This window comes from Dipodomys merriami, unplaced genomic scaffold (assembly GCF_024711535.1).
Source record: "Dipodomys merriami isolate MVZ:Mamm:240054 unplaced genomic scaffold, mDipMer1.0.p SCAF_33, whole genome shotgun sequence".
Taxonomy (NCBI): Eukaryota; Metazoa; Chordata; class Mammalia; order Rodentia; family Heteromyidae; genus Dipodomys; species Dipodomys merriami.
In genome coordinates this window covers 17470497-17490744 of record NW_027204826.1, presented here as the reverse complement: position 1 = coordinate 17490744, position 20248 = coordinate 17470497, and the positions used below count along the sequence as shown (strand labels likewise).

Below are 20248 nucleotides of genomic sequence, written 5' to 3'. Positions count from 1 at the left end.
GTGGCGCCGGACGGCAGGCATCGGGCCGCGGCTCGGACGGGCGGCCCGCGCCCGCCGCCTCGGCTGCTGCTCGCGCCGGGCCCGCCATGGCCGCGTCGCCGGGCTCGGGCGGCGCCAACCCGCGGAAGTTCAGCGAGAAGATCGCGCTGCACACGCAGCGGCAGGCCGAGGAGACGCGGGCCTTCGAGCAGCTCATGACCGACCTCACCCTGTCGCGGGTGAGGCCCGGGGCGGCCGCGCGGGGCCGGGGCGAGAGGTCGCGGGGGTGAGGGGTCGCGGGGGCGAGAGGTCGCGGGGCCGCCGCCCGGCGCGGGAGAGCGGGGCGGCGCGAGCGGCCTGGCGGGCGGCGCTGCGGGCGGAGGCCGAGGCCGCGCCGGGGAGGAGGCCGCGGGAGGCCGCCGGCCCTCGGGGGGACTGGGCCGCGGGAGGCCGGGGCGGCGGGGCCGGCACCGCGGGGCCGGACACCTGCGGAGGATGGGGCGGCGCGGGGCCGGGCGGCGGGCCTGGGGCTGGGGCGCCGACCTTGAAGGGCAACGTGGGGGTGCCAGGCGGGGGCCGGGCCGGGGGCCGGGTGCAGCCGGGGGGTGGGGTGCCGGGCCGGGGGCCGGGGTGCAGCCGGGGGGAGTGCCGGGCCGGGGGCCGGGGTGCAGCCGGGGGGAGTGCCGGGCCGGGGGCCGGGGTGCAGCCGGGGGGGTGCCGGGCCGGGGGCCGGGTGCAGCCGGGGGGGTGCCGGGCCGGGGGCCGGGTGCAGCCGGGGGGTGGGGTGCCGGGCCGGGGGCCGGGGTGCAGCCGGGGGGAGTGCCGGGCCGGGGGCCGGGTGCAGCCGGAGGGGTGAGGGGCCGGGGGCCGGGTGCAGCCGGAGGGGTGAGGGGCCGGGGGCCGGGTGCAGCCGGAGGGGTGAGGGGCCGGGGTCGGGTGCAGCCGGGGGGTGGGGTGCCGGGCCGGGGGCCGGGGTGCAGCCGGGGGGTGGGGTGCCGGGCCGGGGGCCGGGGTGCAGCCGGGGGGGTGCCGGGCCGGGGGCCGGGTGCAGCCGGAGGGGTGAGGGGCCGGGGGCCGGGTGCAGCCGGAGGGGTGAGGGGCCGGGGTCGGGTGCAGCCGGGGGGTGGGGTGCCGGGCCGGGGGCCGGGGTGCAGCGGGGGGGGTGGGGTGCCGGGCCGGGGGCCGGGGTGCAGCCGGAGGGGGTGCGGGCCGGGGGCCGGGTGCAGCTAGGGAGGGGGTGCCGGGCCGGGGGCCGGGTGCAGCTGTGGGGGCGGGCCGGGCCGGGAGCCGGGGTGCAGCGGGAGGGGGGCTGAGCCCGCCCGGAGCCACAGAGGCCGGGGACTGGGACGGGGACTGGGACGGGGGCCGGGTCGGGGCGGGGGGGGGGACAGGGTGCTGCCAGGGACCAGTCCGTCCTCCACCCCTCTGGCCCGCACACGTCACACACCATGTGCTTTCATCATCCTCCAGGGTGGGCAAGGTTGTTGAGCGAGCAGAGTTCCTTGGTTGCGCCGTGTGGATCTTGTCCTTTCACAGTCTAAATCTGCTTCATTATGTGTATGAACAACCCTGGCCCTGCTTCTTACAGTTCAAGCTGCAACTGGGAGGTGGATGTCCCTGGAGCCGTAGGGAGCCCCGGGTTGCTACCACAGCCCACCCTGCACCGGGTCCCCCACTCAGAAGCAACACATCATGGGCTGGGAAGGTGACTCCGTGGTAGAGCGCTTGCCTTGCATGCATGAGGCCCTGGGTTCAATTCCTCAGCACTACAGAAGCAGAAAAAGCCAGAAGTGGTGCTGTGGCTCAAGTGGTAGGGCACTGGCCTTGAGCTGAAGAGCTAAGGGACAGCACCCAGGCCCAGAGATCAGGCCCCACGACTGGAAAAAAAAGAAAGAAAGAAAAAAGCAATGCATCCTATTTAGGATAATGTTTTAGAGGAGTTAAGGAGAAACTATAAAGTTTTCTATATTTCCTATCACACTAGGAAAAGATGATAGATACAGAGGATAGCCGGGCACTGGTGGCTCACACCTGTCATCCTAGCTACTCAGGAGGCTGAGATCTGAGGATCGAGGTTCAAGGCCAGCCCGGGCAGGAAAGTCTGTGAGACTCTTATCTACAATAAACCACTAGAAAACCAGAAGTGGTGCTGTGGCTCAAGTGGTAGAGCGCTAGCCTTGAGCTGAAAAGCTGAGGGACAGCGCCCAGGCCCAGAGTTCAAGCCCCACGACCGACAAAAAAATAAAAAGAGAATAGATGGATGATAGATAGGCAGGCAGACAGACAGAGACTGGGCTGAGGATTTCAGGAATTTTCTTCTCTGAGTCCAGGCAATCTTCTCTGGTTCGCAATCTGCCATCACAGGTGTTTACATAGGTGGCCTTGGTTAGGCTCAGAGGAGTGGGGAGAAGTGGATGGGTGAACGCTGAAGGATGATGGTCTTCTTTAAATACACCCCCTCCCCCCCGTGGTCCACAAAAACTATTCTGTGGCTTATTACAAAAGTTTGCCAACACTTGAAGAAAAGGCATTCATGACTTTCAGATTGCCATAGACAGCAGATATTTCTGATCTCTGTCTCAGCTGTCCATCAAATGTCTACTTTAAAAGAATACATTCTAATGTACAGTTGTATGCATTGTGTGTTTGTGTATAACTAGAATTCAACCCCTTGCATAATTTAGGAATCCCTTTAAAATATCCCTCACACAGAGGTCCTGGGAAGTGTACCGACTATGGTTATTGTACTGAGTTTGAATTCAGGGCTTCATGCTAGGCAGGTGCCTCTGTCACTTGAGCCATGCCTCCACTCCGTTTTGCCTAATTTATTTCTCGGTTAGAGTCTCACTTTTTTCCCAGGCTGGGCTGGACAGCAATCCTCCTATTTATGTTTCCTGTGTAGCTGGGATGACAAGTGTAAACCTGAAATTGTCCTGCTGTGGCCTTCCCAGTACTAGGATTATAGACATACTACACACACCTGGCTCAAGCTCTATTAAAGTCACATTTAACAGATCCTTAGTGATCACTTGGTTTGACTACTCAAGTCTGTATATGTAGTCCTTTGCTTATGGCTATGATTTAGTCCTAACTCCAAAAACATGTATGTGTACAAAACATTCAAAATTGCAAATGCAGTAAACCCAAATCTACATTAGCTAATATGGCAAATGCTTTTTTGTTGAATTAATCAAGGCTATCAGTGAATATGTTAATTAGCAATTCTAATCACTTGTGGTTCAAATGATAATTCAGATAATCCAGTCACCATTCTAATGACTATAAAGGTATATGGTATTGTCCTTCAGCTGACACAGGGAGTCATTGCATGGTAATTCTGCTCGTTTTCTCCTTGGCCAATCAAAGTTAGTCTGACTTGGCTGCACTGTGTTTAAATGAAAATGACAACACTGACTTTGCTGGTAATATTAACAATTTAGCAGCTCTGTGCTTTGAACTCAGAACCTTGCACTTTGTAGACAGCTGCTCTGCTGCTTGAACCACATCCCCAGCAACTTGTTTGAAAACTTCCAGGATTATTTTCATGAAGAAATCACAAAACCAAAACACTTTTCATAGAGAACACTTAGCTCTTTGATCATGTCTGTGTGACTCCAAAGTCCAGCTTGAGAAAAGTGTATCTGGTTCATAATTGGGTTTTGGTCTGCTGACCACCCTGTAAGCTCCACGGGCCTGCATGGAAAAGGGAGGGAAAGGAAGAGCGGAGACAGCGAAGAGCACCAGAGAGCCCCGAGATAAGCGTGGGTGATTGCTGTGAACAGGAGTGGGCATGAAGCAGTGCTGCTGTTCCTGTCTCACGTATCAGGATCCATCCTCTGGTGGGGTCACGTGCAGTGTTCTCATGTGACGGATGTGCCCTCTGGTGTGGTCACGTGACAAGATGCCTCCTCTGGTGCGGTCATGTGCTGTGGTCTCACGCGACGGGATCTGTTCTCTGGTGGTCTCACATGACGGGATCTGTTCTCTGGTTCAGTCATGTGCAGCAGTCTCACGTGATGGGATCTGTTCTCTGGTGGTCTCACGTGATGGGATCTGTTCTCTGGTGCACTCGTGGAGGCTGTTGGTGAGATCTGTGTGTACACAGGATCTGGGAGGGAGGTAGAAGTTAGACACACTGACGTGCAGATGGGAGGAGATGGAAACGATAGGTTGGACACTTGTTCTAGATGTTTCTCTATGTAGGACAACTCATGTTGAGAAAGCATAGGCTCTTTGTTTCAGTCTGAAGAGTAAATTTGGTTTGAATAGTTGGAAAAGCTCACTGTTTTATATGAAAATATAATCAAGAGACAAGCTGTAGGATAGTGATACACCTGAAGGGTTGAGTTGGTCACTGTTACACACGTGAGGTAGATATCAGGAGGATCAAGGTCAGCTGGGGTCAAAGGTTAGCAAGACTCCATCTCAGCCAATCCAAATGTGGCACATACTTCTCAGCTAATCAGGGAACATATGTAAGAGAATCTTAGTTTGAACCAAACCCTGGGGGGTCGGGGGGAGGAAAGTGAGAGAAAACCAGGCACTGGTGGCTCACACCTGTAGTACTAGCTACTCAGGAGGCTAAGATTAGAGGATGGCAGTTCAAAGCCAGCCCAGGCAGGAAAGTCTGTGAGATCTCCAAATAACCACAAGAAAACTGGAAGTGGAGCTGTGGTTCAAAGTGACAGAGTATTAGCCTTGAGCAAAAGCAGATTCAAGAATACCTCTCAGGGGCTGGGAAGGTGGCTCAGCAGTAGAGTGCATGCCTTGCAAGCATGAGGCCCTGGGTTTGATTCCTCAGCACCACATAAACAGAAAAAGCCGGAAGTGGCGCTGTGGCTCCAGTGGTAGAGCACTAGCCTTGAGCTGAAGAGCTGAGGGACAGCGCCCAGACCCAGAGTTCAGGCCCCATGACCTGCAAAAAAAAAAAAAAGAATAGCTCTCAGGACCTGAGTTTAAGCCCCACAACCAACAACAACCCAAAAAAGGGCTAGGGGTGTGCTCAAGTAGTAGATCATCTGCCTAGCAAGTGCAAAAGTAGATTTGGGCTAATATGAGCTGGATTTGAATCTGGATGCCTGACACTCAGATTCCCCTGGGAAGAGATCCAACAGCATTTGCTGAAGACTGTTGAGTGGTTGTAGCAGTGGTGTTCATGCATGTGTAGGTCTATTTTGGGGTTGTCTTTTCTGTTCCATTGATCTAGAGCTGCCCCTCCTACCCCAGGCTAAAGATTGAACCCCAGGACGCACACATGCTGGGTACTACTACTACTGCTGAACTCCAGCCCAGATTTCTCTTAGACAGCACCATGATCTGGATTACTACAGCTTTATAAGAAGTCTTCAAATTGTTCGCTTCACTCTGCCATTCAGCTCTTTTTTTTTTTAAATCGGTTGTGGACCTTGAACTCGACCTGGGCGCTGTCCTTGAGCTTCTTTAGTTCAAGGCTAGCGCTGTATTGTTTGGACAACAACACCATTTCTGGCTTTTTCTGTATATGGTGCTACGGCTTCATGCATGCTAGGCAAGCGCTCTGCCACCAAGCCACCTTCGCAGCCTGCAGTCTCACAATTTTTAAAATTTTTTTGAAATTTAAAATATTGAGTCAGAACTCACTAGGCTACCAAGTTGAGACCTCTGCTTTAATCACCTTCTGGTCCTCCTATTAAGCATCTGTGAACATAAAGATACTGAAAACAATCTCATTTCTGTCTAGTTCAATGATTCCAAATTTCAACAAAGGAAAATATAAAAAAGAAAGTTTTTAGAAGTAGTTGAGACTCTTCACAGAAATAATAGCTTGACAAGTTGTCTAGAGGTTTACATTTTGTACATCACCACCTTTTTTTCTCTCTTGATCCTTTGTGAAGGAGACACTGTAATAATTGCGTGCCTGCACTCAAGCTCCGGATACAAAGACAGGGCTTCTGGTTCTCTGAGGCTCTGGAAACAGCCCCTGGGGAGCGAGCACAGTCACGGTGCTGTGGGAGGGCCTGCAGGGCGGGTTAGAGCCCTTTGAGTCACGTGGCAGCCCTTCTGGGTCAGAGTTGGAGCCTTTGGGAGATGCTTTGGAGTCAGGAGTTTTAGCAAGTCGTGCCTGAGTAAGCCCGTGCTGGCCTAGTACCTCACTCACAGTTAAGTTTCTATGCATTCAAATAAATAGATGGCTGATTATTTGAAGAAGAGCTTTAGACAGCATGGTTGAGACGTGTGTGTGTGTGTGTGTGTGTGTGTGTGTGTGTATGTGTGTGTGTGTGTGTGTGTGTGTGTGTATGTGCGCGTGCATGTGTATGTGCGCGTGCATGTGTATGTGCACGCGCACAGCTCCTACGGTTTGGATTGCAGCCTAAGTCACTGGTGCCTGGCTGCCTGAGAATTTTGTCTAGAGAACTTTAAGGATAGAGCATCAAGAACTTCCCATAAGTGGTTTTGTTCAAGTAGAAAGCTGGGAGACCATATTATTGGGTTTGCTTGTTTTACCAACTGGACTTTTGAAATCATAGCCTCCCACTTGCAAGGCAGGTTCTCTACCATTTGAGCCATGCGCCCAGCCCTTTCTGCTTTCATTTACTCAGTCTGGATCTTGCCTTTTTGCGCAGGGCTACAGGTCTCTTACCTATGGCCTCCCTGTATCTGAGATCATCAATGTGCCACCTACCTGGCTCATTGGTTGAAATAGCATCTTGCTGATTTTTTGTACAAATTGACTTCAGTTTTTGGTCCTTTCACTCTCTGCCCTCACTTACTCCTAGTAGCTGAGATTACAGGTATGAGCTATTGCTCCTGGCTAGACTTTATTCTTACAGCTGAGTTCATAGGTTGAAGAAACTCAGCATGTCCTCTTTCTCATGTTTTACTCTGAGATCTGGGTTTTGATTAATGTATTATAGTTGTCTCCCTGTGCAGTATGTTTGAGAAATCTAATAGTGTGTGTAATAGAAGGACAAAGACACCAAAGAATGTAGGTACCTCTAACTTGGACTTATCTTTTGGAGATCCTGTCTCATCTGGTCTCTCTCTCTGGGGAGGGGGATAATGGATGGGATTTCATTACACGCATCCCTGCTGTGTATCTGTTTGACACTTCTGGTTTTCTGGTAGTTAATTAGAGATGAGAGGCTTACGGACTTTCCTGCCCCGGCTGGCTTTGAACCGTGATCCTCAGATCTCAGCCTTCTGGGTAGCTAGGATTACAAGTGTGAGCCACCAGTGTCTGGCTCTTTGTTAAAAGTGGCTGCACATCCTCCTTTGCACACAGTCCCTGACTGTCATGACATGGGAGACATTGGAATGTGGGTGAGTTCTTTCCAAAAGCAGAAGTGGTCAAAACTCAGAAAACACCAGCAAGCTGAAGGTTGTGATCATTTCAGTAGAGGAAACATTACAGCCCAAGACCTTCACTCTAAAAAACCCAGCACTGTGCTGCTGTGGTCTGAGTTTCCAACGTTGCTTTCCCTCCAGGTACAGTTTCAGAAGCTCCAGCAGCTGCGCCTCACGCAGTACCACGGAGGCTCCCTGCCCAACGTGAACCAGCTGCGGAGCAACGCGTCAGAGTTTCAGGTACCTCCTCTGGGTGGGCGGAGATGGGCAGAGATCACCCTGAAAAGCAGGCAGGGCTGGGAGCAGCTCACTTGTCCATCAGTGTCCTCCTTAGTGTCTGCTGTGTCCTGAAGGCCACAGTCAGCTCAACCCAGTTCAGAGGAGATGGACGCCGAGCCTGCCCAGCACCAGACAGTCGGGGTCACCCTCAGCCCTGCCTACGGCACTAAAGAAAAACACCGTGGAATTAATTTAATGTCGTTTAAATAACTGGAATAATTACCTCATCCAGTAAATACTAAGCATCATTTCAGCCTGTTATCTAAACTTCATATACTGTTTTGTCACTGTGTGTGTATTTCACAGTCTGGGCTCAACTGTGTTTCACTGGCTACTGGGGACCACAGCCACCTCACCAGACAGTGCATGCAGACTAAACACAAACTGTCTTGGTGCATTGGGTAGGGTGCTTCAATCATTTACCTCAAGAGCTTTCCCCAGAACAATGAAGAATCTTATTTCACACAATGGGACCTGACACTACTGTGCACATTCTAGTCTGTGAGGCGTTAGGAGCTGGTCCTCCTAACTAAACAAGTTAAGATTGGGTGTGAAAATGAGATACCTTTCAACCCTGAATACCTCTTCAGGTTAAAAGCATGGTCTTCTTTCTTTGTTGCAGAAAGTGGATTACTTTTTTGATGATATCTGAAATATTTTAGAGCATTTTGAATTTTGGATTTTATATCCTATTAAGTTTATGTTCTGAAATATGAAAAAGAAATCTGAGACACTTCTGGTTTTAAGCATTATGGATTAGGAATATCTTAGGTTGCACTGCATTTTACTTTCCTTTTTGTTTGTTTGTTGTTGATCCTGGAGGTTTAAGCAGGGCCTCACATTTGCCAGATATTTTTGGTCTGGAGGAGGAGGTGCTGGAATTTGAATTCAGGGCCTTGTGTTTGCTAGGCTGTTGCTTTGCCATTTGAGCCATCCCCCCAGCTCTTTTTGTTTTAGTTATTGTTCACATAGGGTCTCACACACCTGAACCACCTTGCCCATACCTCTTTCCTGGCTCAGAGCACAGGCATATACAATTATATCCAGATTTTGGTTGAGATAAGATCCCAAGTTGCCCTCAAACTACAATCCTCCCAATCTCTACCTCCCAAGAACCTAGGAGTACACATATGCACTACCATACCTGGCTGAAACAACTATTTTTTGCTTTTGTGACATTGACCTTGCCACTTGTGTTTTGTTTTGTTTTTTCTATACTGAAGATTGGACTCATGAGCCGCACCTTGCTAGGCAGGTGCTCTACTACTTGAGCCTGTTGGCATTGGTTATTTTTGAGGTAAGGTCTCACTTTATGCCCAGGTAGAGGTGTGCTGTGCTCCTCCTCCTTGTGTTTCCACATGTCACTGGGGAAGACAGGTGTGTGCCACCATGTCCAGCTGCTTCCCCTGCAGTTAGGATAATGTATGCACCATCACACCCAGTCATTGGTTGAGATGGAGTGTCAAACTTTTATGCCTAAGTTGGCCTTAGACTATGATCCCAGATCTCTGCCTCCCAAGTAGCTAGGACTACAGGCTTGAGCCACTGCACTCTACTGACCTTGTGGCATCTGAAGATGTATAGGCCGTGTTTTAGAATATTGCTGTTAGAGTTTTCATGTTGTTATTTTAAGTTCACCTGGTGCTTGGGATGGAACCCTGGTCTTCACACCCGCTGCAAGCACTCCACTCCAGGCCCGCGCAGCGGGGGTTTCTGTGTGCCTTTGTGATCAGATTCAGATGGATACTTATTGGCAGGAACAGCCCAGTGCTGCTGCTATTCTACCCACTGGCCCTGTGGTTTCCATCTCTCCTGGGTTTGCCACAAGATGTGTGGGTCAGGCTCTTTCCTCTTTCCCTGTTCTAATGAATACATATTTTCAGAAAGTACCTTATTCTAGTCTTCACGATCAATTTTATATATTAATTTCTCTGTGTATGTGTGTGTTTATGTGTGTGTGTTCATTTTTGTTGGTGGTGGAGCTTGAACTCTGGGCCTGGGTGCTGACATTCAGCTCTTCAGCTCAAGGCTAGCGCTCTAGCACTGAGCCATAGCGCCACTTCTGGTTTTCTGGTGATTAATTGGAGTTAAGAGTCTCACAGACTTTCCTGCCCAGGCTGGCTTTGAACCGCAATTCTCAGACCTTAGCCTCCTGAGTAGCTAGGATTATAGGCATGAGCCACCAGCGCCCAACCTCTCTGTGTGATTTTTTTTTTTTTTTTTTTGGTCAATCATGGTGCCTGAACTCTGGGCCTGGGCGCTGTCCCTGAGCTCTTCAGCTCAAGACTAGCACTCTACCACTTGAGCCACAGTGCCACATCCAGCTTTTTGTCTCTATACTTTTTTTTGTTTTGTTTTGGGGTCAGTCGTGGGGCTTGAACTCTGGGCCTAAGCACTGTCCCTACGCTCTTCAGCTCAAGGCGAGCGCTCTACCACTTGAGCCACACATCCAGCTTTTTCTGCTTATGTGGTGCTGAGGAATGGAACCCAGGGCCTCTTGCATGCAAGGCAAGCACTGTACTACTTGAGCCACAGCTCCACTTCCGGCTTTTTTTTTTCTGCTTATGTGGTGCTGAGGAATGGAACCCAGGGCCTCAGGCGTGCAAGGCAAGCGCTCTACCACTGAGCCACCTTCCCAGCCCTGTATGATTTTTTAAAATTGTATTTTATTGCAAAGATGCTGTGCGAAGGGGTTACAGTTAGGTGAGTGAGACAAAGTGTGCATTGCTTGTCCATGAATCTTACCCCTTCCCTTGTTGTCTCACCATCCCTCCCCTCCCCGTCATAATTTTTTTTATTATGATTAAGCGCTTACATAAACTTCACAAATTTCGTAGTCTTTTTTTTTTTTGCCGGTGGTGGGGCCTGAACTCTGGGCCTGGGCGCTGTCCCTCAGCTCTTCAGCTCAAGGCTAGCGCTCTACCACTTGAGCCACAGCACCACTTCCGGCTTTTTTCTTTTTGCTTATGTGGTGCTGAGGAATCGAACCCAGGGCCTCATGCATGCAAGGCAAGCGCTCTACCACTGAGCCACCTTCCCAGCCCTGGGATGGCTACTTTTGTTTTGATGTTCACATCATCCCTCATTCAGCCAGCAGAGGTACTCTTCCTGACAGAGACGTTCTTCACATGCTGATGTGAAAAGGGCATGCTGGAGTGCAAGTTTTTCTAAGTAACCTTTTCGAGGTACAATTTATGTATATGATTTACTTCTTTTACGTATACAACTCTGTGCCGTCATCCCCAGCACAATCAAGACCACGGCAGTTCCATAAGCCAGAGCGTTCTGTGTCCTTCCACCCCGCTGAGCCTGGGAAGCTCCGCCGTGGTTCCACAGTGGGGATGTGTAGCTCTGCCTTTCCCAGACACCTGTGGTGAGTGAAGAGGATGTGGTCTGAGTTCTTTCATTTAAGTTATCGCCTTTGAGATCCATCTGAGGTGTCGTTTGTTTCCTATGCCTGTTGCCACAAACTTGGCTTCCAGCAACAGACATTCTGGTTCCGGAAGTCTTTCAGAAAACACAGTGTCAGCAGGGCCCGGCTCTCATGTCTGAGGAAGAGTCCTTTGTCTCTTCATGCCTATTAGTTGTTGCGGGTACAGTGAAGGCAGCAGGGAGGAAGTGGCACTGTCTTTTTCTCTGAGAACCAGAGCATCCTCTTTGGTTAGAGGAGGGAAAATCCTCTACTAGTGTGTTTCAGTCTGAGCAACAGCTGTCTTTCAGACCGTGTGTCCTGATTCTCAGGCAGTGCGGAGAGAGGAATCAAGGGCTCTTTTCTGTGTGTGCTCTCTGGCTATAGTTGCAGCTTTTCCTGCCTGATCCTTTCAGTTGTACTTTTTATATCTCTTCTACATTTTAACAAAATTGCATCATTTCATTTACATCCGAGGGTTTACAAGCATCTACCTCATTTAGGAGAAAAACCTTGTGCCCAAAGGAGGAAGCCCCTGATGCATAGCAGTAAAGGCTTGGTCCAGCCCAGCAGGGTGACTCTCCTGGGGCCACCACCAGCACACATGGGGTAACAAAGCTAGCGCTTGCATAACAAGAGAGCCAGGCAACAATAAAGTCTTGTTAAGACAGAGTCTCACTGTGCAGCCCAGGCTGGCTTCAAACTTGAGATCCTCTTGCTTTTGCCTCTTGGGTGCTGTGATTATAGATGTGTATCAATCTGGTAAGATCAAATCTTTGGCTTCTAGTAGATTTCTCTCCCTCCCTCCCTCCCTCCCCCCCTCTCTTTTTTTCTTAATTTCTTTCTTTCTTTCTTTCTTTCTTTCTTTCTTTCTTTCTTTCTTTCTTTCTTTCTTTCTTTCTTTCTTTCTTTCTTTCTTTCTTTCTTTCTTTCTTTTCTCTTTTGTCGGTCGTGGGGCTTGAACTCTGGGCCTGGGCGCTGTCCCTGGGCTCTTCAGCTCAAGGCTAGCGCTCTACCACTTGAGCCACAGAACCACTTCCGGTTTTCTAGTGGTTAATTGGAGATAAGAGTCTCATGGACTTCCTGCCTGGGCTGGCTTTGAACTGATCCTCAGATCTCAGCCTCCTGAGTAGCTAAGGTTACAGGCGTGAGCCACCAATGCCCGGCTCTAATCGATTTCTTTATTGCATTTCCTTTCAAATTTTCATGAGGTTCTAAAAACAAAAGATTGACAAATGAAATATCAGTTAAATTCAAACCAACGGAAAGCGATTAGGTGGTAATATCTGCCTCAGAATGCTAGTACCAAGACCAGCTACACTGCCAGCTGACCCTGCCCTGGGCCTAGGCCTCGCTAAATTCTCTACACCCATTGTTGTCTCTCTTTTGTTAGCATATATTAGCTGTACAAAGGGATCTTTTTGTGATACTTCCATATGTACTTTGACCAAATTGGTCCTTCTAGGACTCTTTCTTCCCCTTTAAACAATTTTAGCATGCTGCATACATGCTAGAAAGCACATCCGATGATGTATTTTTACATGTTCACTCCTCCTTTGCCCTCTTGCTTTACCTCCTCCTCCAAGCACACTTGCAGTTACTCTCATGCCATTCTTTTTTTTTTTTTCTTTAGGTCTACATTCTGCATATGAAAGACAACACTCAGTATTTGTCTTTGTCTTTCCCACTCTGGCTTATTTCATTGGCATAGTAATTTCCATTTCCATCTATTTTCCTGGAAATGGCATAACATCACTCTTCTTTATGGCTGAATAATACATACCTATGTTTCACATTTCCTTTCTCCTTTCCCTGGCTGACGACATCAGGCTGGTTCTGCTGTTCATCTGTAGTGAGTAGTGCTGTGATACATGCAGTATGCCACTTTACATCTAGTATGTGCCCCGATAGCTGAGGTGAAAAGATAGTTCTAGGTATTGATGTTTTTTTTGTTGTTGTTGTTGTTTTTTTTGTCGGTCGTGGCTTGAACTCTGGGCCTGGGCGCTGTCCCTCAGCTCTTCAGCTCAAGGCGAGCGCTCTACCACTTGAGCTACAGCGCCACTTCCGGTTTTCTGGTGGTTTATTGGAGATAGGAGTCTCACGGTCTCTCCTGCCCAGGCTGGCTTTGAACCGCGATCCTCAGATCTCAGCCTCCTGAGTAGCTAGGATTACAGGCGTGAGCCACCAGCGCCCGGCGGTATTGATGTTTTGAGGAACTTCCATACTGATTTCCATAGTGGGCACACTATAATATCGTCTCTTTCTATTCTCATACTTACACCAGCGTTTCTCCTTCTACTTCTTCTTCCTCTTCTTCCTCCTCCTCTTCTTTCTCCTCTTCCTCTTCTTCCTCTTCTTCCTCCTCCTCCTCCTCCTTCTCTTCCTTCTCCTGGTCCTGGGGCTTGAATTCAGGGCCTAAGCACTGTCCCTAAGTTTCTTTGTGCTCAAGTCTAGTGCCCTACCACTTGAGCCACAGTGCCACTTCCGAATTTTTCTGAGTAGTTTATTGGAGATAAGAGTCTCATGAACTTTTCTACCCAGGCTGGCTTCAAACCATGATCCTCAGATCTCATCCTCTTGAGTAGCTAGGATTGCAGGTGTGAGCCACCAGCACCTGCCTTGTTCTTAATTTCTTAATGATTACCATCATTGTGATTAGGGGGAGATTAGAATTTAGATCAGGGCTTGACCTCAGCACCTTGAGCTTTTGCTCAGCTTTCTCCTTCACAGCTGGTGTTCTACTTCCTGAGCCACAGTTGTAGTCCAGCTTCTTGATGCTTGATTAGACATTGCACAGGTAGAACAGGAGTTATTTGCCATATCTTTGTCTTGTCATTGTCCCGTTAAACTTCAGGCAGACTTGGAGATCTCTTACATCCTCATAGAGAACATCTAGTCCTCATGCATGTTGCTCGTATGTGTTTGCAGTATTGAATCTCAAAGTAACCTCAGAGTGGCACGTGCCCAGTTGAACACCTTTGCTTGGAAAAGTCTCTAGAGCCCCCAGCCCCTGTTCTCCTCCTGGAAAGCTGGAGTCTGGGAAAGGGGAGCAGAAACAGGAAGTGGGGTGAACCCTGCTGGTCCGCAGGTGAAGAGTGCTCCTGATGCCACCGAAGCACTCTCTAAGTAGGTGAGGGCCCACAGCAGAAAGAAAGGAGGCCACTGCTCTAGATGAGGTTCCGGGCCCTCTGGTCAGCTTTGCCCATCCACGCCACACTTCCTCCCTCTTCTCTGAGTCACAGCTCTAAACCTCTTCTAATTGTCATGTCTGTGGAAACTGAATTGCTAAGAAGTTAGTTGTGCACCAAATACACAAATAGTGCTTGGGAGCAGCTTTCCAGGGGGAGTTTGTAGTTGTGGAGTCCTACCTCTTTCTGTGGTGCTCTTCTTACCACCTGCTCCTCCCTCTCCCCTCTCCATGGCCATCACTCGATAGGCGGCTGTCTAAATCAATTTCCTTAGGACTAGATGCAGCAGCTGAGGAGGAGAGAATAATTACACATAAAAATGGATTTCCTGGTTGCAGCTCCAGTGCTTGATGGCAGCACGGGGCTGGAGGTTGTGTGCCAGACAGAGCTGCCCTGAGCAGTGAGCATGCGCCATCTCTGTGCACCGTCCTCGCTCCCCTGCAGCTCCATGCCTCTTCCTCTACAAGTGAGCCTCTCTCCTTCAGCCAATCAGACTTCTGATTAAACGTATCCCCAAATCTTCCCAGTCTTCCCCTGCCCACTCTCAGGGGTGTGCATTTCAAACCATGTGGCCTGTGAGCCCAGTCTGGCTGGCAGATACCACACTGTCTGTAAGCGGCGTGGCGGGGCTCATCCTGACCCGAAAAACCAAAGACTAGTGAGCTCTCTGCTCTGCCTCTCTCCCCTGAAAGAGGAGTTAACTACTTTGTATTTCTTTCCAAGGAAGGAAGTTCAGCAAATGTTCCTTCTGGGGTTAGGCTTAGGAAGTGTGGAAATGAGCAAGTTGGAAGGTCACAGCCACACTTAGCTGCTGCCCGAGGTGAAGGCCTGAGCAGCCTGCACGTGGCCCCCTGCCCCTCACTCTGCTTTAGGCCATACGTGCCGTGCCTTGGAATCTCAGACTATCCCAGAGCGGCTCATCTTGAGTCCCAGATCAGATTCTATGGAGACCTCAGGGCAGCTTCTGTGTTATCTCATGGTGTTTAGAGCTTCTGTGTCTAGGCTCATCTCAGGCTCCTCTGGTCTCCCAGATGTCCCTTACCTGGCACTTTTGTTTCCTGGTGCTTTGGCAGTGGCTTGTCTGCAGCCTCTCTTCCTCGGGTGCCATCCTGGGTGAGGTGTGGCCGCGCATCACACACTTGTCAGTGACGTCCCTTCTCCTTTGAGCTAGACTGTGGGACATCTCCCAGCCCCTCCAAGCACGGATGGTTGCTTTTGTCTCTTCAGTCTGTAGAATAGGGATGATATTAGCAATCACAGAATGAACAGAGCTCGTGGGAAGTGTGGAGTTCTTGAACGAGGGCTTGGGTACCAGAGTGTAAAGTTAAACCCCGTCTCTCCAAGCCAGTAACTAAATTCTGTTTGTGTGCATCCATTCGTCATAGTTTGTGGCTGTTGTGGCAGAGTCTTGGGCTCACACTTAAAGTGAGAGAGAATTTTGTTCCCAAGGTGGTAAGCCTTAGGCTGCCTTGCACTCGGGTCCAGCATGCTCTCTGCTAGCCCTGAAACAGGAGTCTTCCACCCTGGCGCTGCTATAGAATGAGATACGGCAGTGACCTGAGGTCTCGGAAATTCAATTTCGAAGACCTCTTTTACATTTTAGCATGAATTATTTCCAGAGATTTCCACTGATTACCCATATTAATTTATAGTGTGTCTTACTTTCTTTTCTAGACAACAACATTTTCTGACCTTATCTCTAAATTCATGTAGAAGTCTAGAACCTTCCAAGCATATGACTTTGCAACTGTGATTTGTTGTATCTTTGTGTTTGGCTGTTTGCTGCTTTGCCTTTGATTTTTGCTGCTTCTCTTTTGCCTGAGGAAATTGGGAGAAGCACAGAAAGTTAGCAAGTTACTTAATAGGTTTGGAATGTGCATCTGTCCCAAAATAGGAACTGTGACCAAGAATATGATTGTCGTATTTTTAATACAAATTTGAATTGTGGTTTCCCCCACTTTTAATCTAACCGTATGTGTTGAATAAAAGTCTTACAAGAATGAAGTATAAGGGGCTGGGAAGTTGGCTCAGTGGTAGAGTGCTTGCCTTGCATGCCAGAGGCCCTGGGTTCGATTCCTCAGCACCACATAAGCAAAAAGAAAAAAGCTGGAAGTGGCGCTGTGGCTCAAGTGGTAGAGTGCTAGCCTTGAGCTGAAGAGCTGAGGGACAGCGCCCAGGCCCGGAGTTCAGGCTCCATGACTGCCAAAAGAAAAGAATGTGGCAGAAGAGCAGACAACTCTTGAATGTCCGGTGGCCTCGATAGAAGCCTCTGTTTGAAATGGCTGAGGGAGCGAGAGGCGGCCCCACATACTGAATCAGGAACATCTGTGTCCATGAGAACTTGAGCAAGAGCATTAGGCAACTGGAATGTCGCCCTTTTCCCTCTGCCTTCCGTATGCTGTCCACCAGCGGAGGCTCGGGGGTGACATCCGCATGAAGCATGGGTCACTCCCAAGCGTGCTTTACAGGACAGTTGTACCTGGTTAGCGTGGCTCATGCCTGTCATTCCACCTATGGGAGGCCAAGATAGGGAGGTTCGGGCTGGGAAGGTGGCTCAGTGGTAGAGCGCTTGCCTTGCATGCCTGAGGCCCTGGGTTCCATTCCTCAGCACCATATAAGCAGAAAAAAAGCCGGAAGTGGCGCTGTGGCTCAAGTAGTAGAGCGCTAGCCTTGAGCTGAAGAGCTGAGGGACAGTGCCCAGGCCCAGAGTTCAGGCCCATGACCGGACCCCCCCCAAAAAAAAAAAAAAAAAAAGGAAAAAAGATAGGGAGGTTCAAGGCCAGCCTTGGCAAAAAGTTTTCAAGACCCCATCTCAGCTACGGAGCAAACATAAATAGGAAGATCATGGTCCAGGGTGGACTATCTCAAAAAGCGCTGAATTTAGTTACTGGCTTGGGGAGACGGGATTTAACTTTACACTCTGGTCCTCAAGCCCTCGTTCAAGAACTGCATACTTCCCACGAGCTCTGTTCATTCTGTGATTGATAATGTCATCTCTATTCTACATACTGAAGAGACAAGAACTGGAAGTGTGTCTCAAGGAGTAGAATACCTGCCTAGCAAGTTAGATGCTCTGAGTTTAAATCCCAGTACTCTTCCCCGACCAAAAAAGAAAAAGATAACTGTAGCTAGTTATGTTAGCAGACACCTGTGGTCCCAGTAGTTTGGAAGGATGAGATCAGAGGAGTTCAAGATTAGCCTAGAAGCTGGGCGCCAGTAGCTCATGCCTGTAATCCTAGCTACTCAGAAAGGAATGTCCATAAGACTCCAATAAAACCAGAAGTGTCACTGTGGCTCAAGTGGTAGCTCTAGACTTGGGTTGAAGAGCTCAGGGACAGCACCCAGTCCCAGAGTTCAAGCCCCACAACTGACAAAAAAAAAAAATTAGCCTAGACAGGAGAGTGATCCCACCCCCCACTGTCTCTGTCTCTCTCATTCATGTGGTGTTTAGTGGTGCTGAGATTTGGATTCAGTGCCTCACGCTCACGAGACTGGTGCTTTACTACCTGAGCCATGCTGCCAGCCCTTCTTTTTTGCTAGTTATTATTTTGGACATGGAGCCCAGCCGACTTTTCTTCCCAGCTGGATCTGTCTTTTGAGTAGCTAGGGTATAGACATGAGCCACTGGCAGCCGAGGGGCCAGCTCTTCTGGGAAGAAGAAAAGATCGAGTCATACATCCTTAATTTACAGACTTCATTCCAGAAAATTAGAAAAGATGAGAATTTCTCCTGGGAAAAACCCAGTGACTTATTTGAAAAGATATACCATAAGGACTAAAATGATAACAAAGGTGTTTTTTTTTTTTATTGTTGTTGTTGTTTTGCCAGTCCTGGGGTTGAACTTAGGGTATAGGTACCATCTCTGAACTTGTGTGCTCAAAGCTAGCACTCTACCACTTTAGCCACAGCTCCATTTCTGGCTTTCTTGGTGATGAATTACAGATAAGAGTCTCAGGGGGAGTGGTGCTGTGGCTCAAGTGGTAGAGCGCATGCCTTGAGCTGAAGAGTGCAGCGCCCAAGCCCAGAGTTCAAGCCCCATGACTGACCAAAAAGAAAAAAGAAAAAAAAGAAATATATTTAGCCGGGCGCTGGTGGCTCACGCCTGTAATCCTAGCTACTCAGGAGGCTGAGATCTGAGGATCGCTGTTCAAAGCCAGCCCGGGCAGGAGAGACCGTGAGACTCCTATCTCCAATAAACCACCAGAAAACTGGAAGTGGTGCTGTAGCTCAAGTGGTAGAGTGTTGCCTTGAGCTGAAGAGCTGAGGGACAGCGCCCAGGCCCAGAGTTCAAGCCCCACGACCAAAAAAAAAAAAAAAAAAAAAAAGAGTCTCAGGGGGGCTGGGAAGGTGGCTCAGTGGTAGAGCGCTTGCCTTGCATGCCTGAGGCCCTGGGTTCAATTCCTCAGCACCACATAAGCAAAAAGAAAAAAGCCGGGAGTGGCGCTGTGGCTCAAGTGGTAGAGCACTAGCCTTGAGCTGAAGAGCTGAGGGACAGCGCCCAGGCCCAGAGTTCAGGCCCCACAACCGGACCCCCCCCCCAAAAAAAAAAAAAGAGTCTCAGGGACTTTACTGCTCCAGCTGGTTTCAAACCACCATCCTCAGATCTCGGCCTTCTGAGATTACAGCTAGGATTATAGGCATGAGCCACCTGTGCCTGGCATGTTAACAAAGGTTTTGCTTTAAAATAAAAAGTAAGGTAGAGTGGTAGAGTGCTTGCCTAGCATGCATAAAGCCCTGGGTTCGATTCCTTAGTACCACATAAGCAGAAAATGCCAGAGTGGCACTGTGGCTTCAGTGGTATAGCCTTGAGCAAAAGAAGCTCAGGGACAGTGTTCAGGCCCAGAGTTCGAACCCCAGGACTGGCAAAAAAAAGAAGAAGAAAAAAGTAAGGCTTCTGGTATGATGATCAATTACAGATTTATCTTCGTATCTCCGCTTAAGGTGCGCTTGTGAGCAAACCACCACGCTGCTGGCCACAGTGTCGGTGCAGGAGCAGCTTCTCTCCCTCCTGTGCTATCTGAACTGCTCCCCCGGAGCTTGTTTCCCTCCCTCTGCTGAAGGGAGAATGTTCTGGTCTCCAGAACATTTCTTGCTTTTCTTTTTCAGTCCCTGGCAAATCTACCCTTTTCCATCCTGAAGATCTCAGATGCGTACAAAATGCTCCTGTGTTCACATGTCTTTTCCCTTCTTACTGGATGTGGTTAGACCATCCAACCCATCTGTGATACCAGGACGGCTGTTACCCTGATGCCATCTGTGTGGCTCTGGTGTGAGTGGGGACAGTCCCGAGGGCTTCTGGCTTTTGTTGTAGCTTCTTCCCTAGGCTCCTGGGCCGAGTGGCCCCTGACTAGCAAGCCTGTTGTCCATCTCCATCCCAGCCCGAGGCCCAAACCTTCCTCTCATTCTCACGCCTGTTAATAACCATTGCCCGTGTTCTGGCACAGTGGGAGTTGGAAGCACTCTTTAGGTGAAGGGGTGCGTGCTGTCTCACAAATACTGTGCCTCACTGTCATCTGCTGTCCGGTGGTATTTTCAGCATCAGTTTTATTCCTGTAGTTAAGCGGTCCCAGTGTTAGTGACTGTAATCCAGTCCATGAGAATATAAACCTGTTCATTCAAAGCAGACCTTTTATTGAGGGCTAGAATCTGTGGAGTATCCATTCAGCTGACTGCCGGTTATGTGAGCGATGGTGTCACTCAGCTTTAGTGTTAGCAGATTCTTGAAAGAGAATGCTTTCTCAGAGCCCAGGAGACCCAAACACTTCGCAGACTTTGGCCACCGAATCAGAAATTTCCAGACATCTGGAACATGTGGGCCAGGAGGTTGTCTGCCCTTCTCCACCCTCCTAGCCGCGCAGCGTGCGCAGGGCAGATGGTGACTACTTCACACATCCCCTGTGGACTGAACTCCAAAGCAGCCTCAGAAGATGATCAGAATCCATATGCTCAGAGCTTCAGCAGCCACGTGACCCCATATCAAACCACCAGCCAGCTCAGAAGCCCTCAGAGGTTTGGTGTCACAGGACTGGGGGATGAATGTGGCCCCCGCATGCTGTCTGGCTGGGATCTG

The 20248-nt window shown here is 49.9% G+C and overlaps 1 protein-coding gene across 3 annotated transcripts in view; it reads left to right on the top strand.

Moving 5' to 3' along the window:
• The window catches only part of Crtc3 (CREB regulated transcription coactivator 3), a 69753-nt gene continuing 49505 nt past the window's right edge, over positions 1-20248 (top strand). For 2 of the 3 annotated variants that reach the window (XM_070043314.1, XM_070043313.1), the window contains exons 1-2: positions 1-218; positions 7444-7542. In XM_070043314.1, coding sequence (XP_069899415.1) covers positions 87-218; positions 7444-7542 — 231 coding nt within the window. In that variant the 5' untranslated portion in view covers positions 1-86. Of the gene's footprint in view, positions 219-7443; positions 7543-11684; positions 11753-20248 lie in introns of those variants that run through there. The other variant, XM_070043315.1, reaches the window with a different exon arrangement.